Here is a 27,518-nt window from a genome sequence, read left to right as displayed (position 1 = left end):
AGGGGGGATGAGAATAAAGCTACTAATGGTTATTAGGCACAATGTCTGCGAACTACCTCTACCAGGATAAGAGGACATCATATGCCTCTGAAGTGGGCATCCCATGAGCATCTGTTGGGCTGCAGGACTAGATGGGCCTTTGGTCTGATCCAGTGGGACTCTTAATATGCTGCTGGGCTACAGCCCATCATCCCAGACACCTGGTAGCCATGCTGGCTGGGGCGGCTGCAGTGAGGGCCCTATACCTTAACAGGCCCTCAAGTCACCTTCTGCAAATTAAACCAACCTGCAAAAAAATCACCCTCCACAACCAGGGGCTCACCATGGAAAAGACCCTCTTTCCATGCACCATCTACCTAATTTTATTTGAAGGAGTACTCTATATTGAAAGGCTGTCTCCTCCAAGTCTAATTAAAAGATAGATAACCCCAAGAAGTGAGAGCAGGGGGCTTCAATTGCAAGGGCCTTGCCTGATATGGTGAGGTGCACTTTAGTTCTCTTTTATAATATTCCTCCCTAAGTATGCATCTGTACATGTAAATTATTGTATGTAGATCCATTTTGTCCTCTCTTTTTGGCAATCGTTAAGCAGACACCTTATCTGTGGCAGAGCTTTGGAAACATAAGCTCTCCTGTCCTACGCCATGTGTCAGCTGAGTGTGCTGCAAGGTTAGCAACACTGGGCATTTGCCAGGGCCCCTGAGACCAGCAGAGGGGGCCTCCCTCTCTGAACTATGCTACCATTGCCACCTTGCACAGAGTACCAAAAAAATCCAAGGCAGCCTAAGAGAATTGTTAGTTCACCCCACTTTGAACTCCCACCTCTTTCAGGCTGAGGGGAGCCCACTGAGGGTGACATACCTGAGGGTACCCCAAATCCTGGTACTGGAAGGGGGGTGGTGTTATGTGCCCGGGAAACGACATTGCAGCTCACTTAATCTTTCCTGCTTCTCTCTCCTTGGCACAGGCATTTATGGAAGAGGTGAAGTCCCGGGGCCCCTACATTTACTCTGTCCTGGAGTCTGCTCAGGCCTTCCTCACTCAGCATCCATTTGAAGAAGTGGAGGACTCCAATTCCGACAGCAAAGGTTTACGGTCCTACATAACTTTAGCTGTCTCCCCTCAGTCCACTCACGCTGCACCTTCAAACAGACCCTTCTCGTTCTGCTGGGCCAAAGCCAAAAGGCAATGCTAGCTCACTGGCACATGGCTTTTAGGCTTCCCGGCTGACCGGCTGACCGGCTGACCTTCTTTGTCACCATGGAGAGATCCCATAATCCTTCCCTGTCCTGAATTTTCCATGAGCGCATTTGGAGGATAATATACTCCTGACCTCCAGAAGGATACAATAGAAGTTAATCTCATTCCTAGATGGGTGTCTTGAAGACTGCAGGAAGGACAGATTCCCTTTTAAAATGGTGGTGATGAGCTACATAGGATGGACAGGGACATCTGAAAGCAGTTAAGGAAGTCAGGTGCTCAGAATTGGAGCGGGGGAGGGAGGTACCAGACTGGAGTCGATGTTACTACAGTGGTACCTCGGGTTAAGTACTTAATTCGTTCCGGAGGTCCGTTCTTAACCTGAAACTGTTCTTAACCTGAAGCACCACTTTAGCTAATGGGGCCTCCTGCTGCCACTGCGCCGCCGGAGCACGATTTCTGTTCTCATCCTGAAGCAAAGTTCTTAACCTGAGGTACTATTTCTGGGTTAGCGGAGTCTGTAACCTGAAGCGTATGTAACCTGAGGTACCACTGTATTAGTATTGCTATTGGTATTACAATTCATTACCTGCTCTTCACCCCAGGTTCCAGGGTGGGCTACGATAATTAAAATGCAATGTTAAAAACAGTTTAAAACAGCATAAAATTACAGAAGCAAGCTGGGTCCTGAAAATATACATCTCAAGTATCAAAAACCAGGTTAAAGAGGTGTGTTGTTGTGGAATCGCTCATGCCTGCAAGTGTTTTATTTCCCAGTATGCAGGACCACTGGTCCTGATAGGTAGGGATGGTGGGAGTTGTAGTCCAAAAAAACAGCTGGAGACCCACATTTGGGAAACACTGGGTGTAGGTAAGAGGCACAGGGAACTTTAGGCAGGCCCTCTGAACTCCCCCCAGCCCACCCTTTCACAATTTATAATTTATTCATAAAAGTATTTATATACCACCCTCTCACAAAACACCAGGGTGATGTTGTGCTAATAACATTTAACTGCAATACAAAGTGCCTATACCTGTTTGCCTTTCTGCTTCTACCCTTCTCTGAGTTCCTCAAGGCTGCCACCCTCATGCTTGACGTCCAGGTCATTTGCCCTCAGTCTTCTTCCTGCTCTGTTTCTAGATGTTTCCCCAAGACACCGGATCCAGAACATCAGTCGTTTTGTGTGGAAACAGGCCACTGTGGCTAGTGAGCTGTGGGAGAAGCTCACTGCTCGCTGCGTCGACCAGCACCGCCACATTGAGCGGACCTTGGAGCAACTGCTGGAGATCAAGGGCACCATGGAGGAGCTCAGCACAACCCTCAACCAAGCTGAAAGTGTGAGGGAGACATGGGAGCCCATTGGAGATCTCTTCATCGACTCTTTGCCAGAACACATCCAGGCCACCAAGGTATGACCTGGAGGCACTGGTGGATGAATGGGGGTGGGTGGGGGAGCGCACCGCCCCAGCACCATCAGGGAGGGGGGTACCATTGTGGCCGTCCCCCAGACACGCGCCGTGCATCTCCCCACTGCGCCGGGCACCACGCCCCCAGGATGCACACCACGTCCCCGTGGGCGGCATGCCACGCCCCCGGGACGCGCACCAGCCAGACCCCTGCCTGCTCTCCTCCCCCGGTGCCGGAGCATGCAGCTTCGCCCTGCCTGGAGGGAGGGAGTGGGCAGACACTGAGGTTGCCAAAAACAATCAAGGAATTTTGTGTCACTTTAAGACCATAACTAATTTATTTGTGGCATAAGATTTTGTGGGTTAAAGTCCACTTTATCAGTTCCATGAAGTGTAGTCCTTCAGCAAGGCCCTTGAACTGTGGTTCCCAACTTCTGACAACCAGTGAGCTGTTGGGCACTTAAAAAGTGCTCCACAAGGGACTTGTGAGTGGAACAACCTTCCTAGCTATCTTAAGAGGTCTGTGATTGCTTTCTTCCACCACTTCCAACATGAGTTGGGTCATCATGTGTTGTTGAGAGCATTAAACCCCATTTGTAAACAATCGAAGATCATTGGTTGCTGGCTTTCTTCTTCTTTGTCTTCTTCTTCTTCTCTCTCTCCTTCTTTCTGACTCTTTCCAACTTCTTTTTCCTTTGGGATGTGATGGATCTCCAGTTGTTCAAGGAGGAGCTGTCCCCCATGAAAGATGCAGTGAAGCTTGTGAATGACCTTGCACATCAGTTGGCTATCTCCGATGTGCATCTGTCCATGGAGAACTCTCGTGCCCTGGAACAGATCAACACACGTTGGAAACAGCTGCAGGTGAGGGAGGGGACACAAGAACCTTGTAGAGTTGGAAGGGGCCCTGAGGGTCATCCAGTCTAATCCCCTGCAATGCAGGAATCGTACATGACAGAAGGCCATCCAGCCTCTGCTTAAGAACGTCCAAAGGAAAGTCCACCACTTCTTATGGGAGTCTGTTCCTCTGTTGAACAGCTCTTACTGTAAGAAAGATACCCCTGATGTTTAGTCAGAATCTCCTTTCATTTAACTTGAATCCATTGGTTCGGATTCTACCCTCTGGAGAAAACAAAACTTGTTCCATCCTTCATGTGTCACCCTTTGAGACAGTGGTTTTCAACCAGTGTGCTGTGGCACCCTAGGGTGCCTTGAATGATGGTCAGGGATACTGTGGACAACACTGGCCTCTTTCCCTCCCTCCTCTGATGCCTTCCTGCATCTCTGCCTCCCCAAGGCTTACACAGCTGTTTATTGCAGCAGCCCTGGCTATAAGTTCTGCAGGTGAATGGCTTGTCTCCATCATTCGTAAACTGTGTAGCCTAGAACTGTATGCAGTACTCCATGTGCAGTACTCTGATCAAGGTAGAATAGAATGGGACTATTACTTCTCTTGCTCAGGGCACTATATTTTGTTGATGAAGCCTAGAATAGCATTAGCATTTTTTTCCTGTTGCATCATGCTCTTGACTCAGGATTAGCTTTATGCTCTACTAAAAACCCTGGGTCATTTCCACATGCAGTAGTGGCAATCCATGTCCCCTATTTTATATTTGTGTAGAACTTTATACTTGCTTGCCTGGGTGGAGGGTAGTGTTTGTGTAGAAACCTCATGACGTTTGTGTGGATGGAATATAGCCTACTCTGTAAAGATAGGAGGCACATCTGGGTTCTGTGCTGGACAGGCTGAAATGCTACATGTTCCCCCCCTCCCAATTTTCTTTAATATTTCCAACCTCTGCATAGGTCTCCATCAATGACCGGCTGAAGCACCTTCAGGACGCCCACCGAGACTTTGGGCCAGGATCACAGCACTTCCTTTCAAGTACGTAGACAAAGTCTACAGCTGAAGGCATTGTCACTTTGGAGGGGAAGAGATATTCTCCCTTCTCTTTAGCATGTTTCACATGTGCAGCTGAATGAGATGATAGAATCTTGAGGAGGTAGAATATATATAGTGCCATTTCAGGCTGCAACTGCAGGGTGCCATTTCTGTAACAGTTATTATTATTATTATTCATAAAAGTAAACCTACACAACAAAAACAGGACAACTTGGTACAAATTTGTGGTCAACGGCCACGTGTACACAGTTGGTAATTAGGCATTAATAAAGGACAATAGAATTATAAGAACATGTGGTCAGGATACTATTATTATTATTATTATTATTATTATTATTATTATTATTATTATTATTATTATTATTATTACTATTATTACTATTACTACTACTATTCATCTCTTTCCTCCTCCAAAGTTCATTAAGGCCCAGCTTCAGTGATGCTTACTTAACAAAGCATTACATATGCCACATTTTTTTTTTTTTTAAGAAAGCCCTTTTCTATGAAAAGCAAGGCAGGACCAAAACTGACTAATGCTAATTGATGTCTTTTGCCACCCAAGCATTCTTGCCATTTCTGCATTTCAAGGGCTCTGCTCACAAAGGTTGTCCTTGAGGTGGTCCTACCACAGATCCTTGAGCTGGGTTTGGATATTGCCCCAAGACTGACTCATTGCTAGGCTTGTGCTACTACATGTGTTTCATAGCCTGGGTGAATACTGAAACTTGATATCATGTGATGTGTATGCTGCCTGTTCACTTGCTCTGAGACTGCTAAGCTTGTTAAACAACTCTCAAATGATATTAAAATGTGCTTGGTTTATTTTCAAAACTTGAAGTGGGCCCAGATTTTCTTTTCTTAAAGAAACAACAACAACTTGCCTGTGGACTTCCTTTATGACTGTTGTAGCTGTCATTTCTAGTTATCATTCCCACAGTCCTGAATAAAGCTTTCCTTAGCTTTGACAAAGGGAATAAAATAATCTGATGTGGGGACAACATTTTATGCTTGATACAGTTATTATAATTAATTAACTGCTTTAAAATATTTACCGTTGGCCAGCCTCGAGGATAACAATTTTTAATGTTTAAACGGTCTCTCCAGTAGTAAAAACAAAAACAGACAAAAAAAACCCTAGCTCATCAGGGGAAAATGTTTAGCCCCCACTTCCTGATGTGCTAGTTTTCTTCTGGCAATGATTTATTTGCTTATTTTGAATGGGAAAGTGGAATGGAATGAACCATCTGGAGAGAAAGCACAACTAATCAGCTGGAATGTCCTCATGCTGAAGATGATGTTGTCAGCATATAAGCTGGTCTCCGACCGTAATAAATTATCTGTCTATCTATGTTGTCAGCACCACTCAGTCCACTGTTTCCCATTGTTTGTTGCCCATAATTAAAAGCTCTACTGCCCGTGGTATATGTGATGCATTCATTTCCTTTGCAATAGCTGCACCATCTATTGCTTTCTCAAACTTATGGCCAATGGTCAAGGATGATGGGAATTGGAGTCCAGCAACATCATCAGGGCCACATATTTCCCCGTCCCTGTTCTAGTGACCCTGGGAAAGGAGCTGAACCCTGAAGAACGACGACACACACTAACAATATTTTAGTAAGGTATTTGCCCAGACAGGCAAAAATGGGAACCAAAAGAAGGGATATTGGGTTGTATCCATTGCAAATCCTACTAAAAGTAGATCCATTGCAATTAATAAACATGATTAACTTAGATCCATTAATTTCAATGGGTCTACAGTGGTACCTCGGTTTACATACGCTTCAGGTTACAGACTCCGCTAACCCAGAGGAGAACAGCTTCAGGAGGAGAACAGAAATCATGCTCCGGCGGTGCGGCAGCAGCAGGAGGCCCCATTAGCCAAAGTGGTGCTTCAGGTTAAGAACAGTTTCAGGTTAAGAACGGACCTCCAGAACGAATTAAGTACTTAACCCGAGGTACCACTGTATTCTGAGTAAAACTTTGTTGCATAACTGTGTTTTTCCAGGTATGAGGATTAGAAAATAGAAGTAGGTGCAGGTAAATAATTGGGGCATTCAAATCACATGCAAAGTGCTTATCAGCCTTTTCTGTCTATCTCCTCTTTCTATTTTTTTCTTGCAGCCTCAGTCCAAGTCCCCTGGGAACGAGCAATTTCTCCCAATAAGGTCCCATACTACATCAAGTGAGTGTGCAACAGCATCTGAATGAGTTTCTGGTCTTGTCCTATCCCTTGTGACTGAGAGCAGTATTCAGTTTTTCTTGCCACATATTCAGGCATCTTACACACAACCTACCCCCACATTGCAGTCAATAAGGTTTGTAAGTTCTCTGTGAGTCCCCAAGACATCCACGTGTTTGAACCACCATATGTCTTTATTTCATGATTGGCATTGCTCTGATTAGCACATCAGCATAAACAATTATTTATTCGTACCTGCATCCTCTGGGATTTTCCAGGGCATTCCTTCTCCCAATCCCAAATCACACAAGGTGTCTACAGTTTTGTTTTAAATATTATTTTTATTAAAGATTTCTTAGTTTACAAGAAATACGTACATTGTCTGTTTTTTCAATATGTGTCTGCTACAGATCAGTTCATTTGTTGTGAGACATTACTGTTGCATGCAGTGTTAGGTTTGGAAGATAACGGGGGGAGGTGGCATGGGGGGGGCAATGCTTCTATTTTTCTACTTAGTGCATGTGTGGGGTTTTGTTTCAGCGTCATTTGTGCGGGGTCTCTTTCTATATACTATTTCCCATACTATTTGGTACCATTGGTCCATGACAAAATGTCTACAGTCATACCGGTACACAACTCTTGAAAAAATATATATTTATATGTGGAACACACATGTAAACACACACGGCCTAGGACCATCGTACTTATGGGACCACCTCTCCCGGTATGCCCCACGGAGAGCTTCAAGATCCATAAATAGCAACACCCTAGTGGTCCCGGGCCCTAAGGAAGTTCGATTAGCTTCAACCAGAGCCAGGGCCTTTTCAACACTGGCTCCGCCCTGGTGCAACGCTCTGCCTCATGAGACCAGGGCCCTGCAGGATCTGATTTCTTTACACAGGGCCTGTAAGACAAGAGTTGTTCCGCCTGGCCTTTGGCTTGGAAGCAACTTGATTCCCTCCCCCTCTTTTCTTTTCCCTTTTTCCTTCTGTGATGGAACTCCTATTTGAGGACTTCCCTGGCTTTTTTCCAGCCCACGTAGGACCAGTCTGGATAGTTGGCCTTGGTGAAGATTTGACGTTTTTTGAGCTTCTACTGAAATGAGGCTGCATTTTAATGTTGTATAATCTTGTTTTAAGTTGTATTTTATTAAGTTGTAATCTTGTTTTAAGTTGTATTTTATTAAGTTGTAATCTTGTTTTAAGTTGTATTTTAATCAATTGTTTTTATACTTGGTGTTGGCTGCCCTGAGCCCAGTCTTGGCTGGGGAGGGCGGGGTAATAATAATAATAATAATAATAATAATAATAATTCCTGTTACTGAATTCCTCTCAACCTCTTTATCTTTTCAGCCACCAGGCTCAGACAACATGCTGGGACCATCCCAAGATGACTGAGTTATACCAGACACTGGGTAAGAAGGACTTTAAAGTCTGCAAGGTCTGCATCACAACTATGGTTATGGACTACTAGACAATCTGCCAGTGGGAGGAGGGGGAGAAGCTTCTGCACTGGATGTGATGTCTTTCTCGGAGTGCTTCCTATTATTTGAGCATTCATCCAGATTTATTTGCAGGGAGATCAGATAATGTTGGCTATTTATTCTGATTTGCGTGGCGAGTTCCCGCCCCCCAGTGGAAATAATGACACATGACACAATTATTAAGCTTAATGGGCTAAATAAGGCCACAGGTGATGAGCAGTATTGGCTTTATTGGTTACAGGTGATGAGCGGTATTGGCTGAGGCATTGGTCCTAAGCGACTATATCCAACTTCAGCCCGTCCACCTGAAGTCCGGGAAGGGTTAACCATCAGTAGGGGGAGTCCTGCTGATGCACATCAACTAGGAACTCCCCCGGAGTCGCCAATAGGTGCCTTAGGCCCTCCCCAAGCTTCGGACAGGGCCACGAACAGCTGGCAGGCGGCAGGCCACACCCCCAGAGCCAGCCAATTGGCTGGCCAGGAGGTGACGCAGCCGGGAATCCCCCCAATCGCGCAGGGGCTGGGTTCCAGCTGCCACGCATGTGGTGGGGCCCGCAGCTCCACCTCCTCTGAATGGCGGAAGTGGCTTTGCTTGGACAGTGGAGTTAGTTGACATTGTGCCGGAGCAAGTGTCATCCACCCACTTTCCAATGCATTTCCCTCTTCAATTTCCTTATTGTAAAAAGTCAGGTCTTTTGGAGAGTTTATTTGTGCAAGACCTCCCTGTCAACTATTTCATAACATGAATTTGCCCCTGTGTGGTTAAATGCCACTCAATAATAGCAACAGGCTGGAAGCACCCTCGTTTTGGGATAAAGTGAAGGACAGGGTGATGCTTCTCGGTCCAATTTTGTAACAAGAACTGCAAGAGTTGTGGTCAGAGTGTAGGACTAAGACCTGGATGACCAGAGTTCAACTCCCTGCTCAGCTATGAAACTCATTGGGTGACCTTGAGCCAGTCACAGTCTCTCAGCCTTACCTACAAGGTAGTTATGAGGATAAAATGTGGAGGAAGAGAACTATGTATGTCACCTGCAGCTGATGGGAGTTGAGGTTCAAAGCACTTGCAGTGCATGAAGTTGGCAAAGCAAGAATGACAAGGAAATAGTGCCAGCCTTAGTGGAGGACACCAAGTTGGCAAAGGACAGCCTGTGGTTTCATTTTTCTTTCTGTCCTTATCTACAGCTGACCTGAACAACATCAAGTTTTCTGCGTATCGCACAGCCATGAAACTGCGCCGTGTACAGAAGGCCTTGCGATGTAAGTCCCAGAATTCCCTCCTGTTCTTCCTCTTGTACCAGCCGTGTTGCCTAATTAGGGACAATTTTCACATTCTGTAAACTGGAGCTACGATATGCATGAAGGAGCAACGCACAAACATGCAGTATTTGTTGTCCCACCTGAAGCCCACTTATTTCTGTGTCTTCTCATATTTTTATTGCCAGGACCTCTAATGCTAGAATGAAAAGCAGTGGCAATAAAGGACATCCTTGTCTAGTACCATTTTTCATATTGTACCTCTCACTTAGGTTACCATATATTATTATATTTGCCCATTGTTCTATATATATGGCTTTTAGCCCTTTGGTGAAGGCAGTCCCAAACTCCATAACTTCTATAACTCTCATCAAGAAACATTGTCAAATGCTTTTTCTGCGTCAAGGAACATTAAAGTTGTTTCTTTTTCATTTTTCTTCTCTAAGCGTTCAGTTATATTCAATATATGCCTAGTGTAATTTCTTAGCTGCCTCGATGGCAGGAAACCTGTTTGATCTTCATGTATGAAATTTCTTAGAATTGCTCTCATTCCTTTTGTCATTATACTAGCTGCATATATCTTGTAATCATTGTTTAATAAGGAAATCGGCCTATAGATTTTAAGCTGGAGTACATCCTGCTCTTTTTTAGAGATTAGTGTAATATATGCATTTTTCCATGATGTTGGTATTTGCTTTCTTGGGAGGATTCCATTCATTAAATCTTTCAGTGGGGATGTTAACACATCTCGAAATATTTTATAGTAGGAAGCCGGAAGGTCCCCGCCGCCCGCCTTAAAAATATAAGGCAGTACAGAAATGAAATTAACAACAACTGTCAATTGCAAAGGGTGCCTTTTTTTATTAGTTGGTAGCATGGGTGAAGCCATTTTGCTGTGCCTTGAGTTGTTTTCAAACTCAAAGACTTTGTATCTTTTTAATTGTAGCCCTCATTATCTTTGTCACGTGGGGGGGGGGTCTTTCTTGCTTCCTGTGACAAATCTATAACAGGTTTGTTTTTTGTTTTTTCATCTCCCACTTCCATTTCTGACCACCTTTTCTCTGGGCGCCACAGTGGACTTGGTGACGCTACCAACAGCCTTGGAGGTCTTCAGCGAACATGAGCTGCAGCCCAGCGACCACGTGATGGATGTGGTGGAGGTGATCCACTGCCTGACCGCCCTTTACGAGCGGCTGGAGGAGGAAAGAGGCATCCTGGTGAACGTCCCCCTCTGCGTCGACATGACCTTGAACTGGCTGCTCAATGTTTTCGATAGGTACCCATAAAGGCATCCATACCAATAAGAGATGCCTCAGCAGACTAGTAATGTTTTAATGTGATTGTTTTATTGTGTATTTTAATGATAGAGGCTTGTGTTTTAATGCTTGCGTAAACTAGTTTTTATACTTTGTAAACTGCTTAGAAACTGGTTTCGGGGTATAAAAATTCATTAGGAAGGTGCAGAGTGTGGCAGTGTGAAAATGGGCTTCACCAGTGGGTCCTCCCCATTTGTGGAATGCTGTCATGCCAAGCACCATGACTATCTGTTTTTAGGCATCTGAAGATTGTTATCCTCCCAGGCCTTTGACTTTAATCTCCTGCTTTTCTCTTTTAGTGCAGGGTTTCCCAAACGTGGGTGTCTAGCTGTTTTTGGACTACAGTTCCCATCATGCCTGGCCACTGGTCCTGCTAGTTAGGGATGATGGGAGTTGTAGTCCAAAAACAGCTGGAGATACAGGTTTGGGAAATCCTGTCTTCGTGGGATGGGGTTGTTCTTTTATACAATTTATTGTGGGCATTTTCAATTGTTCTATGCCTCTTGTTTTCCTACTTAAATGTTTGTTTTCATAAGTTGCTTTGAGTTCACCTTTCTGAAAAAAGCAACACAATGATGATTACGATAGGAAATCCACAAGCAGTGCATTGTAGAGATGGTTGTTCTGTGTTCCAAGCACCTGATAAAAGCAGGCAGACTGCCTCTAAATATGAAGTTTCATAAAGTCTGTGTCTTCAGGGGCAAAGGTGGATTGGATTGGTTGGTCTCTCTACTGAGGCTTCTGTCAATGGAGACTGGCCTGTGGTCTGGATGGCTATGATGTGGCATTGCAAGGAAAAGCCTGCTTTTTATAGGTTGGGTTTGCCAAGCAAGACACAGACCACCAGCCATGCCCTGTTGCCTGCAAGGTTCTATGCACGCGCCCTGCTTTTGCAATCACAGGCTGGAAATGCATGTTTTTTATTGAGCTCCTAGTGGGCCATCATGCCTTTGCAGACCTGTTCTGGGAGGCCTGGTTCTGCCAGCACTGTTTGGTGGAAACCACTACAGAGTCTCCTCTGCTGTGCAGAAATTGGGCACTTGTAAACCAAACCAAAAAAGGGGGGGTTTCCAGGTTTCCCCCCACCCCACTCACCCTGCGCCTTTTGTCTTCCAGTGGACGCAGCGGGAAGATGCGGGCTCTCTCCTTCAAGACAGGCATAGCATGTCTGTGTGGCACGGAGGTGAAGGAAAAATTTCAATGTGAGTCATCCGGGGGAGATGGTTGATGAAACCAGAGTGTGGGAGGCTTTCAGGTTTGGAAAGGTGGAGAGAGGCGAGTGCAGGAGGAGTCACAGCTGCATCACAACTCACCTGCCTGCATCCCTTCCAGTATTGCACAGATGGAAATATGGCAGGAAGCCTTTTATATTGCTCACAAAGCTCCTGTTTCCTGCAGCGGAGGAGAGAGCATTCTTTCATGGGTTCCTCGTCCCACTTGCATGAATAGGCCTGCACACAAATCAGTCCTGCACATGCCATCCTGCATGACAGAAAAACACCCTCTCAGTTCCAGTCCTGCCTTGCTCCAAGGAACAGGGCTTCCACAGTGCTCCACTGAGTTTTAAAGCAGACCAGCTATTTCCCTCCTGCCTATCACAGTGCTGACAGGTGAGGAATGTCCAGAGAGATGAATTAGCTTTTCATTGTCTAAAGTACACTTGCAAATTAGGAAAAGGCAGGACCATCAGTCCTATGTCTCTCAGCCACTCCTAGCTGTGCAGTTGCTGCGACAGAGAGGACCTGCCCCTGACCTCAGCTTATGTACCTCCCCCACCCAAGCGGCACACAAGCAGCTGGAGACTCTGCCTGCGTGTAAGCTTCTGCGCCTCCCACTTCAGTCCTCTTCTGGTCCTGGGAGACAGCGGAGCAGGAGAGCTAGGAGCAGGACGAGGAGATGTGGAAGCCCTTGACTCTACACCAGCCTGACCTATCTCTCCCTCCTCCTGCACCTGTTCTCCCCTCTCCAATCCTGCAGCTCCTCCTGCCTCTGACTCTCGTCTCCTGGCTGTTACAGGCTCCCCCAGATCACTGATCCCTTCTTCCAAGCCAGCATCCAACCCCCCCCCCCCCGACCTCTTTTCCCGGTGCCCACTCATCAAAATCAAGCCATGACTCCTCAGCTTCCAGCCATTCCCTGAATCTGCCCCTGCAGGGCGGAAGGCAATTGGCAACATGCAAAGGTTCTGTGGCATACTAGTTTACAGGGGCTGCGCATCCCGTTTTGCCACCTGAGGCAAAACAGGAAGTGCCACCTTGCCCTGCCCTACTGCTCCCACTGCTGCTGCTGCCATACTTGTTGCCATTGGCGCCACCTCTCTGCCTGCCCTGCTGCCTTTGCCACAGATGCAGGAGCAAAGCTGCCATCAGTGCCATTTTTAGGCAATATATTGCCTGATTTGGGCGAGATATTGCCAAAATTATGCAATATCTTGCTTTCTTGCAAGATCTTGTGCGATTTCGGGTGCGATTTCAGCTGATACTGGTGCTGCTTCGGGACCACCTGAGGTGCACCCACAGGACTGCCACCTTGAGAACTTCTGCTACCTGAGGCAGCTGCCTCAGTTTGCCTAATGGCAAAGCCAGCTTGGGGGGGGGGGTTGGTTTGAAAAGGTTACTCGCAGACAGAAAGTTTTGCAAACCACTGCCTTAGGGCATATCTTTACTACAGGTATAGTTGTAGAAATGCAATTTTGTTGGCATTTTAATGTGAAACTAACTAACACACACTTCTCAAACCAATATGCAAACCAAAACAAAGCTGTCCTTCAGAATTTGCACTTCCCTGAATTTTGTGGTACATTTCTTCAACCAAACAATCTGGATGAAAAGAAGAATGTATTGGGGGAAATGGTGAATAAAATGCAAAATATTAGTGAAAATATATGTACAAAGATGCATTACAATGGAGAATGTGTGTGTGTGTGTGTGTGTGTGTGTGTATGCACCAAAACTGTGAGCAAAAATATGTTTATTAAGAGAAATCTGCACTAAATTGCTGCTGAATTTTCATGAGGGGTTTTTTTTTGGGGGGGCGGCAGGAAACAACCCTGCAAATTGTTTTATAAAAAGGAGAAACTGAGAGAAATCGAAACTGACAGATTCCTCCATCCTTAATTGCAGATTATTGTAATCATCATGACTTTTCTCAAAGGATCCTGGTAATTGTAGTACCCTTAACAAACTGCAGCTCCTATGATTCTTTGGGGGATGCCTTGACTGTTTAAAGTGGTATGAAACTGCTTTAAATTTATAGTGCAGATGAGCCATGGTTAAGAGTGATACCTTCTCTCTTTCAAAGCTTGACTTTCACCACTGATGCTTGTCTTTCTCCATGTTTTCATAGCCCTGGGAAAAGCTGCAGTTTGAGTCTCTCTCCTTTCTCTCTCTGTCTCGTCCTCCCTCCCTCACCCCACCCTTTGTGGGGGCCCCATGCTCTTCCCCTCGCCCCTTTCAGATCTCTTCAGCCAGGTGGCCAATGCCAGCGGACTCTGCGACCAGCGGCACCTTGGCATCCTTCTTCATGAGGCCATCCAGGTTCCACGGCAGCTCGGGGAGGTGGCAGCCTTTGGAGGGAGCAACGTGGAGCCCAGCGTTCGCAGCTGCTTCCGATTTGTACGTGACACAGGTGGTGCTTTATCCACGTTGACGCTACGAGAAGAGATTCCTTTTGCCACAAGAGTTGTTGAGGGAGCCAGTGGGTCATGTTTCTTGGGTGTCTCTCAGTGGCTTGGGAGTGGCTTTTCTGTGGTTCCTTCCCTCACAGCTGCAAGTCACATTTCAAGGCCTGTTGCCACATGGGTGGGCCCAGTTGCTCAGCTCCCCCCCCCCCAAAAAAAACCCCCAAGTCAGCCAAAACGAATGGACAAGGGGAGGCCTCATGGTTCCACCCACCTTGCACTAGGCCTTTCATGTTCCAGCAACGGTGCAGAGTTGAAGGCATGTGTAACTTGCTCATTATGTTTCTACCATAACATGAAAAGTGCCTTAGTCTTTTAATAAGAAGCTACTCAACTGCCTTTGTCACCTCTTGACAGTCTTATCCCTTTGTTTTAGGTTTGTCGAATTTATGAATCACTTCCCACAACCAAAAAGTCCTGAAGAAATTTAAGACATGCATAAAATGCAGTAATCAAAAGACATAAGCTTATAGAAAGCATAGTCGGAGTAAAGACACGCAGTCTTTGGTGCTGCCCAAACACCCAGAAAAAAACACCCAAACTTCTTTTTCTGGCACCAAAACAATGGCAGAGTTGGTGCCAGGCAAGATTCCCTAGGGAAGAGGATTCCATAGACAGAAAGCTACTACAGGAAAGACTGTCTTCAGATGAAAGTCCACTTAGCATCAAGTATTGTGATGTGACTTAGGCTTAGGACCACCTTTCTTCATAGGTCTTTAAGATCTTCAGTAGAGAGTTTTCAATGGGACACTCTGCAATCTGTGGTGAAGTGAGTGGATATCAGGAAGATGTCCTTCTTGGTACCCCGATTGTGGAATGTTCTCGCCAGCAAGGTTCTCATGGTGCCTACAATGTTATCTTTTTGACACTAGTCAAAGGTGTTTTGTTTTTTGTTTTGAACCAAGCTTTTCCCCTTACGTTTTGATTCTGGTTGTTTCAATGCTGCTTTGAGATCTGCCGCCTTCTTAGTTTTTACATTTTATTGGTATTGGAAACGTTGATTGCTTTGCTGTGTAATACTTCTTAAACAGAAAGTACACTGGGAATCGGAAGGGTGATATAAAAAAAAGTCTTTAAAGATCACAATGTAGAATTTCAAGGAATTTTTATGCGCTATATCGTTTTAAGCAAATTAAATGATTTGTAGGAGCAGGGAAGTCAGCAAGATCAGTGCCCTTTTGAAAGGGAAAGAGGATATATGTACCAAATGTGCAGCCCTGCAATCCATTCATATGACTAGCGATCAGCACCTGCCTCACTTCTCTTCCTCTTAGGGTAATGGGAAACCAGCAATTGAGGCTATCCAGTTCCTGGAATGGGCTAACCTGGAGCCACAGTCAATGGTGTGGCTGGCAGTCCTGCATCGAGTGACTATAGCCGAGCAAGTTAAACACCAGACCAAGTGCTCTGTCTGCCGACAATGCCCTATCAAAGGATTCAGGTACGGGGTGTGCTACAGTATACAGCTTCCCATATGCACTGTGATAACAGGGTCTGGTCTGATCCAGCAGAGTTCTTCGTCTAGGCGCATGACATTTGATGTCCACAGGTCCATTCCCTCTGTACATAGAGGTACCATCTAGCTATTATAAGTAATAGCTGCTGATAGATCTTTTCCTCCATAGCTCATCATATGTTCCTATATTCAAATAATATCCTACAGCAAAAACATCCTTGCACATTGAAACACTTCTTTCTATGTACTTATTTTCTATGTTGAAGCCTTAAAAAAAAGTGGAGGTGGGCATTAATAAGAACTTTGGGAGTTGCCTTATTATTTTGTATTATTATTTATTTATTCAATCTAGATACCACCCTTTATCAAAAGATCCCAGGGCACTGCGTAACATTTAGAGCACATTTTATGGAGCACAAAAATAAAAACATAATAAAAAGCATAATCATAAAATAATCATAATAGCAACCCCGCTCTCCCCAAAACACGGCTTTAGCAGGCCATAGATTACTAAATGGCCAAAGAGGAATGTTTTGCCTAGCACCTAAAGACATGTAATGATGGCGCCAAGTGAGCCTCTCTGAGTCAGACCATTCATCCATCTAGCTCAGAACTGTTTACTCTGATTGGCAGGTGCTCTCCAGAGTTTGAGTCATGGGGGCATTCCCAGTCCTACCTGGGATTGAATCTGGGAACTTAAGTGTGCAAGGCAAATGGTCTACCCCAGATATCAATGGTCCTCTCCAAACATACAAACCCTACTTGCATCCTGACATGAGTGGAGTCTAGGAGATGCTTTATTATTTTGATGCTGCTGGTTTTATGACCCATCCCTGATTGCTCTTTGTTCCAGGTACCGAAGCCTGAAGCAATTCAATGTGGACATCTGCCAGACTTGCTTCTTGACTGGGAGAGCCAGCAAAGGCAACAAGCTGCATTATCCCATTATGGAATACTACACAATGGTAATATAGGCAAGAAGTTGTCTGGAGAAAACTGTTTGGGGGACACTGGTATTTGACCAACAACAATGTTCATGTTTAACCAATAAGCTGTCATGGAGCAAGCTCTGGACCCATTGCTTAGGCCTAGGCCAAGGGTGGGGAACCTCTGGGCCTCCAGATGTTGAACTCTAGTTCCCATCAGCTCCAGCCAGCATGGCCAGTTGTCAGGGATGATGGGAATTGTAGTCCAGCAACACTTGGGGTAGGGCATACGTTCCCCAGCTTGGCTGCATAACAAGTTACCAGCAGTACCAAGCCTATCCTATTTTTTAAAAGGTATGGGAAGAAAATACACTTTTCAATAGAATAAAAATAGGCTATCATACCACACTTGACACAATGTTCTTTTATTCAGCCTGCACACAAAAATACAGAAAGAACATAGAGGACTGACTAGTCATATACCGTATTTTTCGCCCTATAGGACGCACTTTTTCCCCTCCAAAAATGAAGGGGAAATGTGTGTGCGTCCTATGGGGCAAATGCAGGCTTTCGCTGAAGCCTGGAGAGCGAGAGCGGTAGGTGCGCACCGACCCCTCTCACTCTCCAGGCTTCGCGGACCTCTCCGCAAGCAGCGGGAACGCTCCCGCTGCTTGGGGAGAGTTGCCTCCATGCCGAAGCCTGCGTGCGCTGAGATCAGCGCGTCCAGGCTTCGCGGACCTCTCCGCAAGCAGCGGGAGCCAGCACTGGGCTCCCACGGCTTGCAGAGAGCTGCCTGTTTGGGGGCTGGGGTCGGGGGAAGCTCGGGCCAGCCCAGCCCCGCGCCTGGGGGGGAAATAATTTTTTTCCCTTTATTTCCCCCCCAAAAAACTAGGTGCGCCTTATGGGACGGTGCGTCCTATAGGGCAAAAAATATGGTAATAGCTTCTAGACCAGAATATGCTAAATATGAAAAAATAACTACAACACCATATATAGAATAATGGAGATTAAAATATGTGGGATTTGACAGTAATTGTAGTCTGACCTGTACTGTTGCAAGTCTTGAATAAAGCTTTCTTTCTTACTCATAGGTAAGAGCTTTTATCGTAACATTTAGGGAAGTTTTTAATGTTTGAAGTTTTATTCTGCTTTTAATGTTCTGTTGAAAGCCGCCCAGAGTGGCTGGGGAAACCCAGCCAGATGGGTGGGGTGGAAATTATAAATTATTATTATTTAGGTTGGGAGCCAGGACAGTAATGTCCACCTTAACATCTTTTCTAAGAACAAATGAGAATTATCAAAGAGGAAATGAGTTTCTGGAGAACTGGGCACCTGTTTTTGCAAACTGAATTTAATGCTGGATCCACAATTATGCTTTTTAGAAAAATTAACATGAAGGGTTGTCTTCAACTAAGTTCTACACAGAGTAGACCCATTTAAATTAAGGGACCTAAGAAATTAATGTCAATTATTTTCAGGGGACCAGAGTATGACAAGCTCTGGATACAATCCAAATAACTTTGAAAAACACTCTTAACAAATGCATGAAAATGATTTTCAAGTTAGGATCAGTAGTATTCTGTATATTTTCTATAAGGTTAATCTATTTTTTATCTTAAGTTTACTATATATAGTGTATGAATCATTATCCTGATTGTGCAGTAAACAGTCTCCTCTGTTCCTCTCTACAGACCACCTCTAGTGAGAACATGAGGGACTTTGCCACCACCCTGAAAAACAAGTTCCGGTCAAAGCAGTATTTCAGCAAGCATCCCCAAAGAGGGTACCTGCCGGTCCAGTCCGTCCTGGAGGCAGATTTCATTGAAACGTAAGTCCTAGTCCTGGCTGCAAATACCCCACCCTCTTCCTTGATCGGTGGACATCTTCATGATGCTTGCTGGGTGAGAAGAAACGGGAGATGGAGAACATGCAGTGCTCAGGTGTTGAACTCCCAGATCCTGTCTTCATGGCCATTGCTCAGGGATTTCGGTAACTAGAGCCCAGCAACATCTGGGTAGCTGCAGGTTCCCCATCTCTGGCCCCAACAGAATTTAGACCAAACCTAGAAATTTGGGAAGCAAAGAATTCCCCATCATTGGTGGATGGGTGGTCTGGAGTGGGTCACCGGAAGGTGGCAAGTTTATGTAATAAAATATGTAATCATTGAAATCTCTTTACATGATTTACATAAAATATACATTAAGGTTAACTATAGAAATCAGAGGTTAAAGACAAGTTGACTTTAAACAATTCCAAAATAAATAAAATCAGTCGTTAAAAATTTACATTATAAAAAAAGAGAAAACTACCTATTGAAATGTACGTAAGCTTTCCATATCTGGTTCAACTTGTCTAAACAAAGAAGTTTTTAGTAGGCACTTTAAACAATACAATTAAGAGGCCTACCTAGTATCAATGTGCAAAGAGTTCTACCATTGTTTCCTTACAACTGCAGAATTGGATATTGTGTGGTGCTTGTAAAAAGTTCCAGTTCCATCTTCTAATACCAGCTACTCCTACTACTAGGATAATAAGATTCCAAAGCTAGTTTTGCACAAACTTCATCTGCCATCACAGCTGAAGGTGAAGGAATCCACAGCAGGGTGCCATCAGCTCAGCAGGGATGAGAAGCAATGTCCCCACTAAGTCCAGCATTCCATTCCTTCTAGGAATGCTCATGCACAACTGGTGCATGGATTGGAGAAGAGACTGTAGGTTAGGAGCAGAGCAAATGCAGAAGATGGGAAAGACCCCGCTCGGCCCAAGACCCTAGCAACCTCTGCCAGTCAGAGAAGACAGTACTGAGCTAGATGGGTGAATACCCAGGCCTGGTATAAGGCAGCTTTCTGTGATCCTTTGCTGTCAGTCTTCAGAAGTCACGGTTGCATAGTGTAAATCAGGGATGGGGAACCTGTGATTTTCCAGATGTTATGGGAATAATACTCCCATCCTTCTGGGACATTAGTCAAAGTGACTTGGGGCTGATGGGAGCTGGAATCCAACAGCATCAAAAGGGCAGTATCCCTGTGCCGTTTTGTGTGTGTGTGTGTGTGTGTGTGTGTGTGTGTGTGTGTGTGTGTGTGTTTGAAAAGTCTTGAGTCATTGGCAGTGATTACTCTGGTGTAATAGCTGGGCTTGTTGAAGGTATCAATTAGTGGGAGATTTGGCAGGAGCTCAACAGCATATGGGTGGCCACTGGTTCCCCACCCCTGTTACAGCAGATAACACCCCCTTCCCAAAGGTCAAAAGGTCTCCCCACAGACTTGTTCATTTGTTTATAAAAATGCTTATATACAACAATTTCATTTTTTGAAAAAATCTAAGTTGCTTACAACAGTGTTACACACAGCACCATGTAAAAAGAGTAATATCACAGATTATCAGCTAACTATTACAGAAAATGTTTTCTTAATAGTCTGCATGAACCTGACAGCATTGGTAAGTTTTCAAGAGATGCTTAAAGGGTAATATAGAAGACACCTACTGAATCCATCAGATGCCAGTGAGATAAAGCACTACACAACTTTTGGAAGACATCTGAAGGCAGCCCTGTATTGGGAAGTTGTTGATGTTTGATGTTTTATTATGTTTTTATATGTGCTGGAAGCTGCCCAGAGTTGCTGGGGAAACCCAGCCAGATGGGCAGGGTATAAATATTATTATTATTATTATTATCATCATCATCATCATCATCATCATCTCTACTGGAAGAGCCTTCCACAAGACTATGCTGTTGACACTTGAAGCCTCAGTTTTCTGTCAATGTCAAACGAGCCTCATAAACTCAGGAGGTGACCAATGACACTCCTGCAGATCATATCAGTGACTGAACTGGGATAGAAGAGTTCAAGCAGTCCCTTAAGTACCCTGGACCTAAGTTGTTCAGGGCTTTGTAAATTAATGCAAGGACCTTGTTTTACCTGCCTAGATGGACGACTGGTGCAGGTAACACTTTCATTAGACCCCTGCTAGGCAGCTGCTGACAATGTCATACCTCAGTCCTTCGTGACTTCTGCTTGTTCCTTTCAGGCCAGCCTCCTCTCCAATGTTACCTCATGCAGATACTCACTCTCGGATCGAACACTTCGCCAGCAGGTACCACTTGACACCCCTAAGAAAGGGCCAAAATGTTGGGTGGTATGGGGAATGGGGTGGCACAGCCAGTATGACAGATACAGTGAGTGGAAGAAAACCTGGTACATCAGAAAAGCCCTCTGTAGCAAAGGCAGAAGGTCACTGTCTCCAACGCTCCAAACACTGCAATCAGGCCTTTGCAGGGTGGGGGGCAGCCGGGTACACTTGCTCTGGGCCTTGGAAGGCTAAGCTGGCCAGGGGACCCCGCAAGGGACTGGCTTCTTTTTTCTTTGGGTTTATAACTTTATCCTAACAATTCTTTTGCCCCAGGCCTTAGATGAGTTCTATACGGGCCTGACTACAATAGCACTGCTAAGAAGACAGAGTTCCATTTAAGGATGAAACTTAAAATTCCCAGAATATTGATGGCTTCCAGCTGTGGGCTTCTTCAGATGTCCTTTTAATTGTGTATTCATAGTTATTTTTGTTCATGGTGGTATCAAGGGTGGTTATCAGTGATCCTGCTTTCTGATGGGTGGTTGTTGTTTTTCTTTGGGCAGGGGTATTTTAATAAATGGAGAATTCTCTAGATGCCTAGATCCAGGTTTGGGGCAGGTACTCTTTGGAGAGAGAGCTCCAGCAGAGATTTAAAACTGCAAAGCATGCAACAAAGTAAAGCATGGAAATGTAGGCTAGAATATGTTTAAAATATCCCCTTTTAAATAGCCCCATTTCCCATAGCATAGAAAGAGACCAGACATTTGGTAAGTTAAAAATGTTTTACTTACAAACTCTTCAAACATCAAACTCATGTGCTTTTCCATACAGCAACAAGAAAAGACACCTTAGATTCCAAAATGGTAAATGTTTCTAAGTTATTTGTATAGAAACACAAAGATGGCTTGCGTAAGCCATGTAGTCTAAGCTTGGAACATCCAGCTTGGACCTCCTTATTGCAGAGGTGAATATAGAGGAGTGCAACCAGCACTAGGCAACTATGCTTTAGAGTGGAATGTGAGAGGCAAGGCAATATTTAAACTGCCAATTTGGAGGAGCTTGTTTTATACCCAGAATTTCCTACCCTCGTGAGAGCTGCAATTTCTCTCCTGCTGTGGCCATCCACCTGGTACCTTTTGGGGTCTTCTGGAAGATCTCCTGTCTTTCCTTGCTACTTCCCTGCAGTTCACTGCCCCTCTTCTGTTTTCCTGTAGGCTTGCAGAGATGGAAAGCCAGAATTCCTCCTTTTACAATGACAGCCTTTCTCCGGATGACAGCCTGTGAGTTGCTACTGTCCTCCTTGCAAATTCTACTGAAATCTGTGTGCTTTGTGTCAGTTGCAAAGCTAGGGGGTGGGGGATACTAGGGTCCAACCAGAGGTCATATTTAATTAGGCGACTTCACACTGCAGCCACCTGCATTTATATTTGGACATAGGAGTTTTATTGAGTTCAATGGGACTAACTGCCGCGTGACTGTGTATAGGGCTTCACATTTAGGCTGTGATCTCTTGGCAGATGTCCCCAACCCTTTATCCTCCACTCCTTCATTTGGGCAGAGAAGGATTCCATGTGGACATTCCCCCACTTCCCTTGGGTGGTGAAAATGAGCATTAATACAGCGCATAACCTCACTTCTATCATATGTCTTGCTTCTCCCACTTGCAATTGCTTGTGGACTCATCCAGAGTCAAACCTGGCCTACATTTCTTGGAAAGGAGCAAACAGCATGGCAAACAAAAGTTAGCATGCTACCCATGCTTTTTACAGGTACCTTGAGATTTCCTACACGTAGCGAGAAATATTTACGCATTCAAATTCTCTCCTGCTCTACCTCCCAATGCCATCTTCTTCCTGTACCATCAGTGCATGTGTTCTTCAGGTAGAATGTGCAGTAGGCCAGCTGGTCTGCTGTTTCCCAGGTGACCAGCACCTAAGCCATGCACATTTATTTATTTCAGGCAATTTTATCCTCTTCAGGCAAAATGCCTCCCAGAACAGCTTACACACTAGCAGTGACAACCAAGACCCAACACACCCCTTGCCCACAGGCTGACAATCTAAAAGATGCATCATAGAAAGGGGAAAGGGATACAGAGCCATGGGTGTGCATGTGCAATACCATCAGGAAACAGGAAGGCAAGGCTAAAGCCATTGCAAGTAGCAGAATAAGGTGAAGGGTTGTAACTCAGTGGTAAAGCATCTGCCTCGCATGGTTCAGTCTCCAGCATCAGCAGGTAGGACAGGAGAGACTTCTGCCTGAAATCATGGAGAGCTGCTGCCAGTCAAAGTAGACAGCACTGAGCTAGATGGACCAAGGGTCTGATTCAATGTAAGGCATTGAACTTGCTGTGAAGGGGGAGAGGTAGAAGCTTAGCATGCCAGTTGTTTAGATTAGTTCAGCAGGCCTGATGCAAGGTGTAGTGTAGTGCAACAAACCACCCCTACTAAGACTTCTAGCTTCCTTGCATTAACCTCATCACAGCTCTGTCCACAACAGGGATGAGGACCAGTACCTTTTGCGCCACTCCAGCCCTATTACAGACAGAGAACCGGTCAGCGGTCAGCAGCCCCAGGACAGCACCAACACAGACGACAAAGGGGAACTGGAGAGAATCTTGGCGCACCTGGAGGATGAAAACAGGTAAGTGGGCATGGCCAGCAGAGTTCTTGTAATCATTCCTTTTATTACAGATCTGTAATATGTGTGCAAATATTTCTGGGAAGAAAGGAACAGAGCTTCCTAACGATATTTGCTTTCATTCATGATATTGGCAAAAAAAATCCCCATTGATTAAGTAGTCCTCCAAGACCTTCAGCAATTTTCAAAGGTCCAGGGGTTGGAAAGTTTGGGAGCCACTGTTCTGGCTCTTCAGCACCTTAAGCCCCTGATGCCAGCATACTCTTGCTGCATCCTGAGCTTGTATTTCTCCTTGCAGGGTTCTCCAGGGGGAGCTGAAGCGTCTGAAATGGCAGCACGAGGAGGCAGCGGAGTCGGCAGAAGGAACTCCAGAATCAGCACAGGATCCACACAACGAAGAGCTGCTGGCAGAGGCCCGGATCCTTCGACAGCACAAAAGCCGCCTGGAGACGCGGATGCAGATCTTGGAGGACCACAACAAACAATTAGAATCTCAGCTTCAGCGCCTGAGAGAGCTGCTTCTGCAGGTATTGTCTGTGGGCTATATCTCAAAAAGAAAGTTCTTTGGCCTTCTTTGCATACATTGCATTCATCCTCAAGTGACATCATTAGGAGTACAGGAATATGCCTTACACTTAGCTAAACCATTGATCATCTAGCTCAGTATTGTCTGTGCAAACTTGACAGTGGCTCTCCAGGGTTTCAGATGGAAGATGTTCCCTGCCCTACCTAGAGATGCTGCAGGTAGGACCTGGGACCTTCTGCTTGCAAAGCAGGTGCTCTGCTACTGAGCTATGGCCCTTCCCAATATTGCACACTCAAAAGAAATGGTATGAACTGAAACTAGGCCAGGTTTTGTGGGACATGACCCATCAGCTGAAGACCTGTGATTTAGTGGGCAGCCCAACCCTGAAGCTGCAGTTGGATTTGTGAGGATGTCAGAGCCAGTGGCCATGTGCCATGCAGGACAGACGGGGGAGCACCAGGTGAGAAGTTGGTGGTCATGAGCATCCTTAACATCTCCCTTCTCTTCCCAGCCTGGAGCAGATTCCAAAGGGGACGGCTCTACAGCCTCATCCTTGGCTTCCTCTCCCCATCCATCAGAGGAGAGTCAGACCAGAGAAAAAGGCCCTGGCACTCCAAACACGGAAACTGCAGGTGAGGCTCTATGGTGCTATGAAGCCTGCCCTGCAGGCTGCTGGGTTTCTTTCCTGAGTGTCCTCATTCCTACTTAATAGAATCATAGAATCATAGAGTTGGAAGAGACCACAAGGGCCATCGAGTCCAACCCCCTGCCAAGCAGGAAACACCATCAGAGCACTCCTGACATATGGTTGTCAAGCTATATTCTGCCGAAGCAATTAAAGAGCATAAGAAGAGCCTGCTGGCCCCAAACCCTGCTCTTCCAGTGGCAAGCCCAGTGCTTCTGGGAAACCTGTAAGCAGGACCTGAGCACCCGTCTCCTCCTGCAGATGCCAGCAACCAGTATTCAGACACATACTTCCTCTGACCATGGAGGCAGAGCATAGCCAGTAGCCATGGACAGACTTATCCTCCTTGAATTTATCTAATTCTCATTTAATGCCATCCAGATTGGTTCTCCTGTGGGAGTGAGTTCCATAGTTTAACTATGTGGTGCATGAATTTGTGCCTTGAGGAACAGATCCTGCCTTCCTGCTCTATTTATTCTACTGTATTCCTTTCTTTAATACCCTGTCTTTCCTCCCAAGTAACCCTAGGGTGGTCATTGGTCATGTCCCCCTCCTTGAAACAGGAAGAGAACCCAATTTGGGTCGCAGGTCTTTTATCATCTATTTGAGAACGCATCTTGGCATTATAAACATGCGTTTGAGCTGGACCATTACATAGCCTTTGGCCTCTCTGCTTCCTAGTCTAGTAGTCTTCAGTCTCCAAGAAATCCTAGGAGCTGTAATTTATACCTCACAGATATACAATTCCCAGGACCCTTAACAAACCACAGTTCCTGGGATTCTTTGAGAGAAGCCATGTGCTTTAAATCTGCTTCATGTGTATGGTGTGGGTGTGAGGGCTTTGTCCTCTAATAGTCCCAAATCTGTCTTGTAGTGTTATCCCCAACCTTTCAGCAAGATGGTGACTGATTAATAGACCACTTTTAACTGACTCTTCATTGAAAATCCCAGATACAACAATAAAGGTACCCCTGCCTGTACGGGCCAGTTGTGTCCGACTCTAGGGTTGTGCGCCCATCTCACTTAAGAGGCCGGGGGCCAGCGCTGTCCAGAGACACTTCCGGGTCACGTGGCCAGCGTGACGAAGCTGCTCTGGTGAGCCAGCACCAGCGCAGCACACGGAAACGACGTTTACCTTCCCGCTATAAAGCGGTCCCTATTTATCTACTTGTACTTAGGGGTGCTTTCGAACTGCTAGGTGGGCAGGAGCTGGGACCGAACGATGGGAGCTCACCCTGCCACAGGGATTCGAAACTCTGACCATACAATCGGCAAGTCCTAGGCACTGAGGTTTTACTCACAGCGCCACCCGCGTCCCCTGATACAACAATATTAACATGATATCCTCCCTACCCCCATTTTACTCATTTTTCTTTCTCATAGATGAGGTGGAGGTGAGTACTCAGGACGTCAGTCTGTGTCTGGAGGATATCATGGAGAAGCTTCGGAATGCTTTTCCCAACACTGGAGGTACAGTGCATTAAATCATCTGGGCCTACATCATCAGGGATGGGATATCTTGTGTCCCTTCAGGTGCTTATGGACCCGGATTCCCATCAGCTCCAGCCAGCGTGGCTCAATGTCAAGGGATGATGGGAATTGTAGGCCCAGCAACATCTGGAGGGCCATAGATTCCCCATCTCTGGATTACTGAGGTAAATTAAAATGGCGGCCCCTACTGAAAGCAGTGGGCCCTACTGGAGAGCACAAGGCACCAGCAGTGGGCTCAAATGCAATGCAGAGGTCCAAAAAGTTGCACAGTTGCACTGTAACCCTTGAAGCGTGCCATCTTCACTGCAGCCTTTTTTACCTGAGTTTGTGGAAGTTCCCCACATGTTTTAGAAACCTGAAAGATCTAAAATATGAGGGGAGTCTCCATGAGTATAGGAGACTTCCCACTTCAGTCTTCCTGTACAAATGGAAGGCTGACCAGAATGGTAGTAGGCCCCTGGAGTCACAGTCCCTTTTTTCCCTGACAGGGCAAAGACCACACCCCCTGGCCTTCCTGAAGAAGTCTCTCAAGTTCTCCTAGATGACTTGTTCAAAACTGACCGTGGGCATCAGCTGGTATTAGCTATTGTGTTGCTCCTGGTCTGGCTGCTTACGGCATTGATGTCTGGCATACCAAACCTGTATAACCTAGCCTTACTGCTTTTGCCAGTGTGTCCGTTTTTATTTGATGGGCATAACCATTGGCCTCCCCCCCCCCCAGTGGCGTAATAGGCCTAAGGCTTTCTTCACCTCTTATATGCAGAAGACAAAATATATCTCAGGAAAATCGCTAATGAAAAGGGACAGAAAGATTTCGAGGCTCAACGTGTTTGTCATTGACAAACTTATTCCAGGAATGAATAAAGCCCATGCATTCTTTCCAGGCAGAGGTCCGCAATTAAACACTCTGCATCCAAGTGGGGTTTTTTGTTGTTGTTTTGCTCTGAGATTTCTCCTTTAAGAACCGGCTCTTTAAAGCTGAAGCAGAGGAAATGTCAAGTTCGGGTTTCCCGCAGATTGACATTTGCTCTGACTGAACTTTAAAGAGTTTTCACGGAGGCAGCTCTGTAGCAAAAAAACCACGGAGCTTTAAATCACGGACCGGGCCTGGAAAGAGCAGAGGAAAAGTAAGTGTGGATAAGCCCTGAGGTAGGCTCCAAGACATTGGCTGCATACACACTGTACATTCAAAGCACATTCTCCCCTACCACCCCCCGGGAACTGTAGTTCACCCTTCACAGAACTACAATTTCCAGCACCCTTATCAAACTACAGTCCCTAGGATTCTATATATGG

At 45.6% G+C, this 27,518-nt stretch overlaps 1 protein-coding gene across 8 annotated transcripts in view; it reads left to right on the top strand.

The window, feature by feature from the left end:
* Positions 1–27,518, top strand: part of DRP2 (dystrophin related protein 2) — a 60,924-nt gene that overhangs the window by 30,010 nt on the left and 3,396 nt on the right. For 6 of the 8 annotated variants that reach the window (XM_081179399.1, XM_081179400.1, XM_081179406.1 and 3 more), the window contains 20 exons: positions 968–1,088; positions 2,342–2,610; positions 3,325–3,471; positions 4,414–4,492; positions 6,635–6,695; positions 8,045–8,106; positions 9,361–9,435; positions 10,507–10,708; positions 11,865–11,950; positions 14,205–14,362; positions 15,702–15,868; positions 16,737–16,848; positions 18,501–18,637; positions 20,839–20,904; positions 22,095–22,160; positions 23,365–23,523; positions 23,819–24,047; positions 24,558–24,678; positions 26,115–26,201; positions 26,711–26,798. In XM_081179399.1, coding sequence (XP_081035525.1) covers positions 968–1,088; positions 2,342–2,610; positions 3,325–3,471; positions 4,414–4,492; positions 6,635–6,695; positions 8,045–8,106; positions 9,361–9,435; positions 10,507–10,708; positions 11,865–11,950; positions 14,205–14,362; positions 15,702–15,868; positions 16,737–16,848; positions 18,501–18,637; positions 20,839–20,904; positions 22,095–22,160; positions 23,365–23,523; positions 23,819–24,047; positions 24,558–24,678; positions 26,115–26,201; positions 26,711–26,763 — 2,457 coding nt within the window. In that variant the 3' untranslated portion in view covers positions 26,764–26,798. The remainder of the gene's footprint in view (positions 1–967; positions 1,089–2,341; positions 2,611–3,324; positions 3,472–4,413; positions 4,493–6,634; positions 6,696–8,044; positions 8,107–9,360; positions 9,436–10,506; positions 10,709–11,864; positions 11,951–14,204; positions 14,363–15,701; positions 15,869–16,736; positions 16,849–18,500; positions 18,638–20,838; positions 20,905–22,094; positions 22,161–23,364; positions 23,524–23,818; positions 24,048–24,557; positions 24,679–26,114; positions 26,202–26,710; positions 26,799–27,518) is intronic. The other 2 variants (XM_081179401.1, XM_081179402.1) reach the window with 2 other exon arrangements.

Source organism: Podarcis bocagei, assembly GCF_964188305.1.
Source record: "Podarcis bocagei genome assembly, chromosome: Z".
NCBI lineage: Eukaryota > Metazoa > Chordata > Lepidosauria > Squamata > Lacertidae > Podarcis > Podarcis bocagei.
The sequence above is the reverse complement of the archived record's forward strand: the minus strand, read 5'-3'. Positions and strand labels throughout refer to the sequence as shown.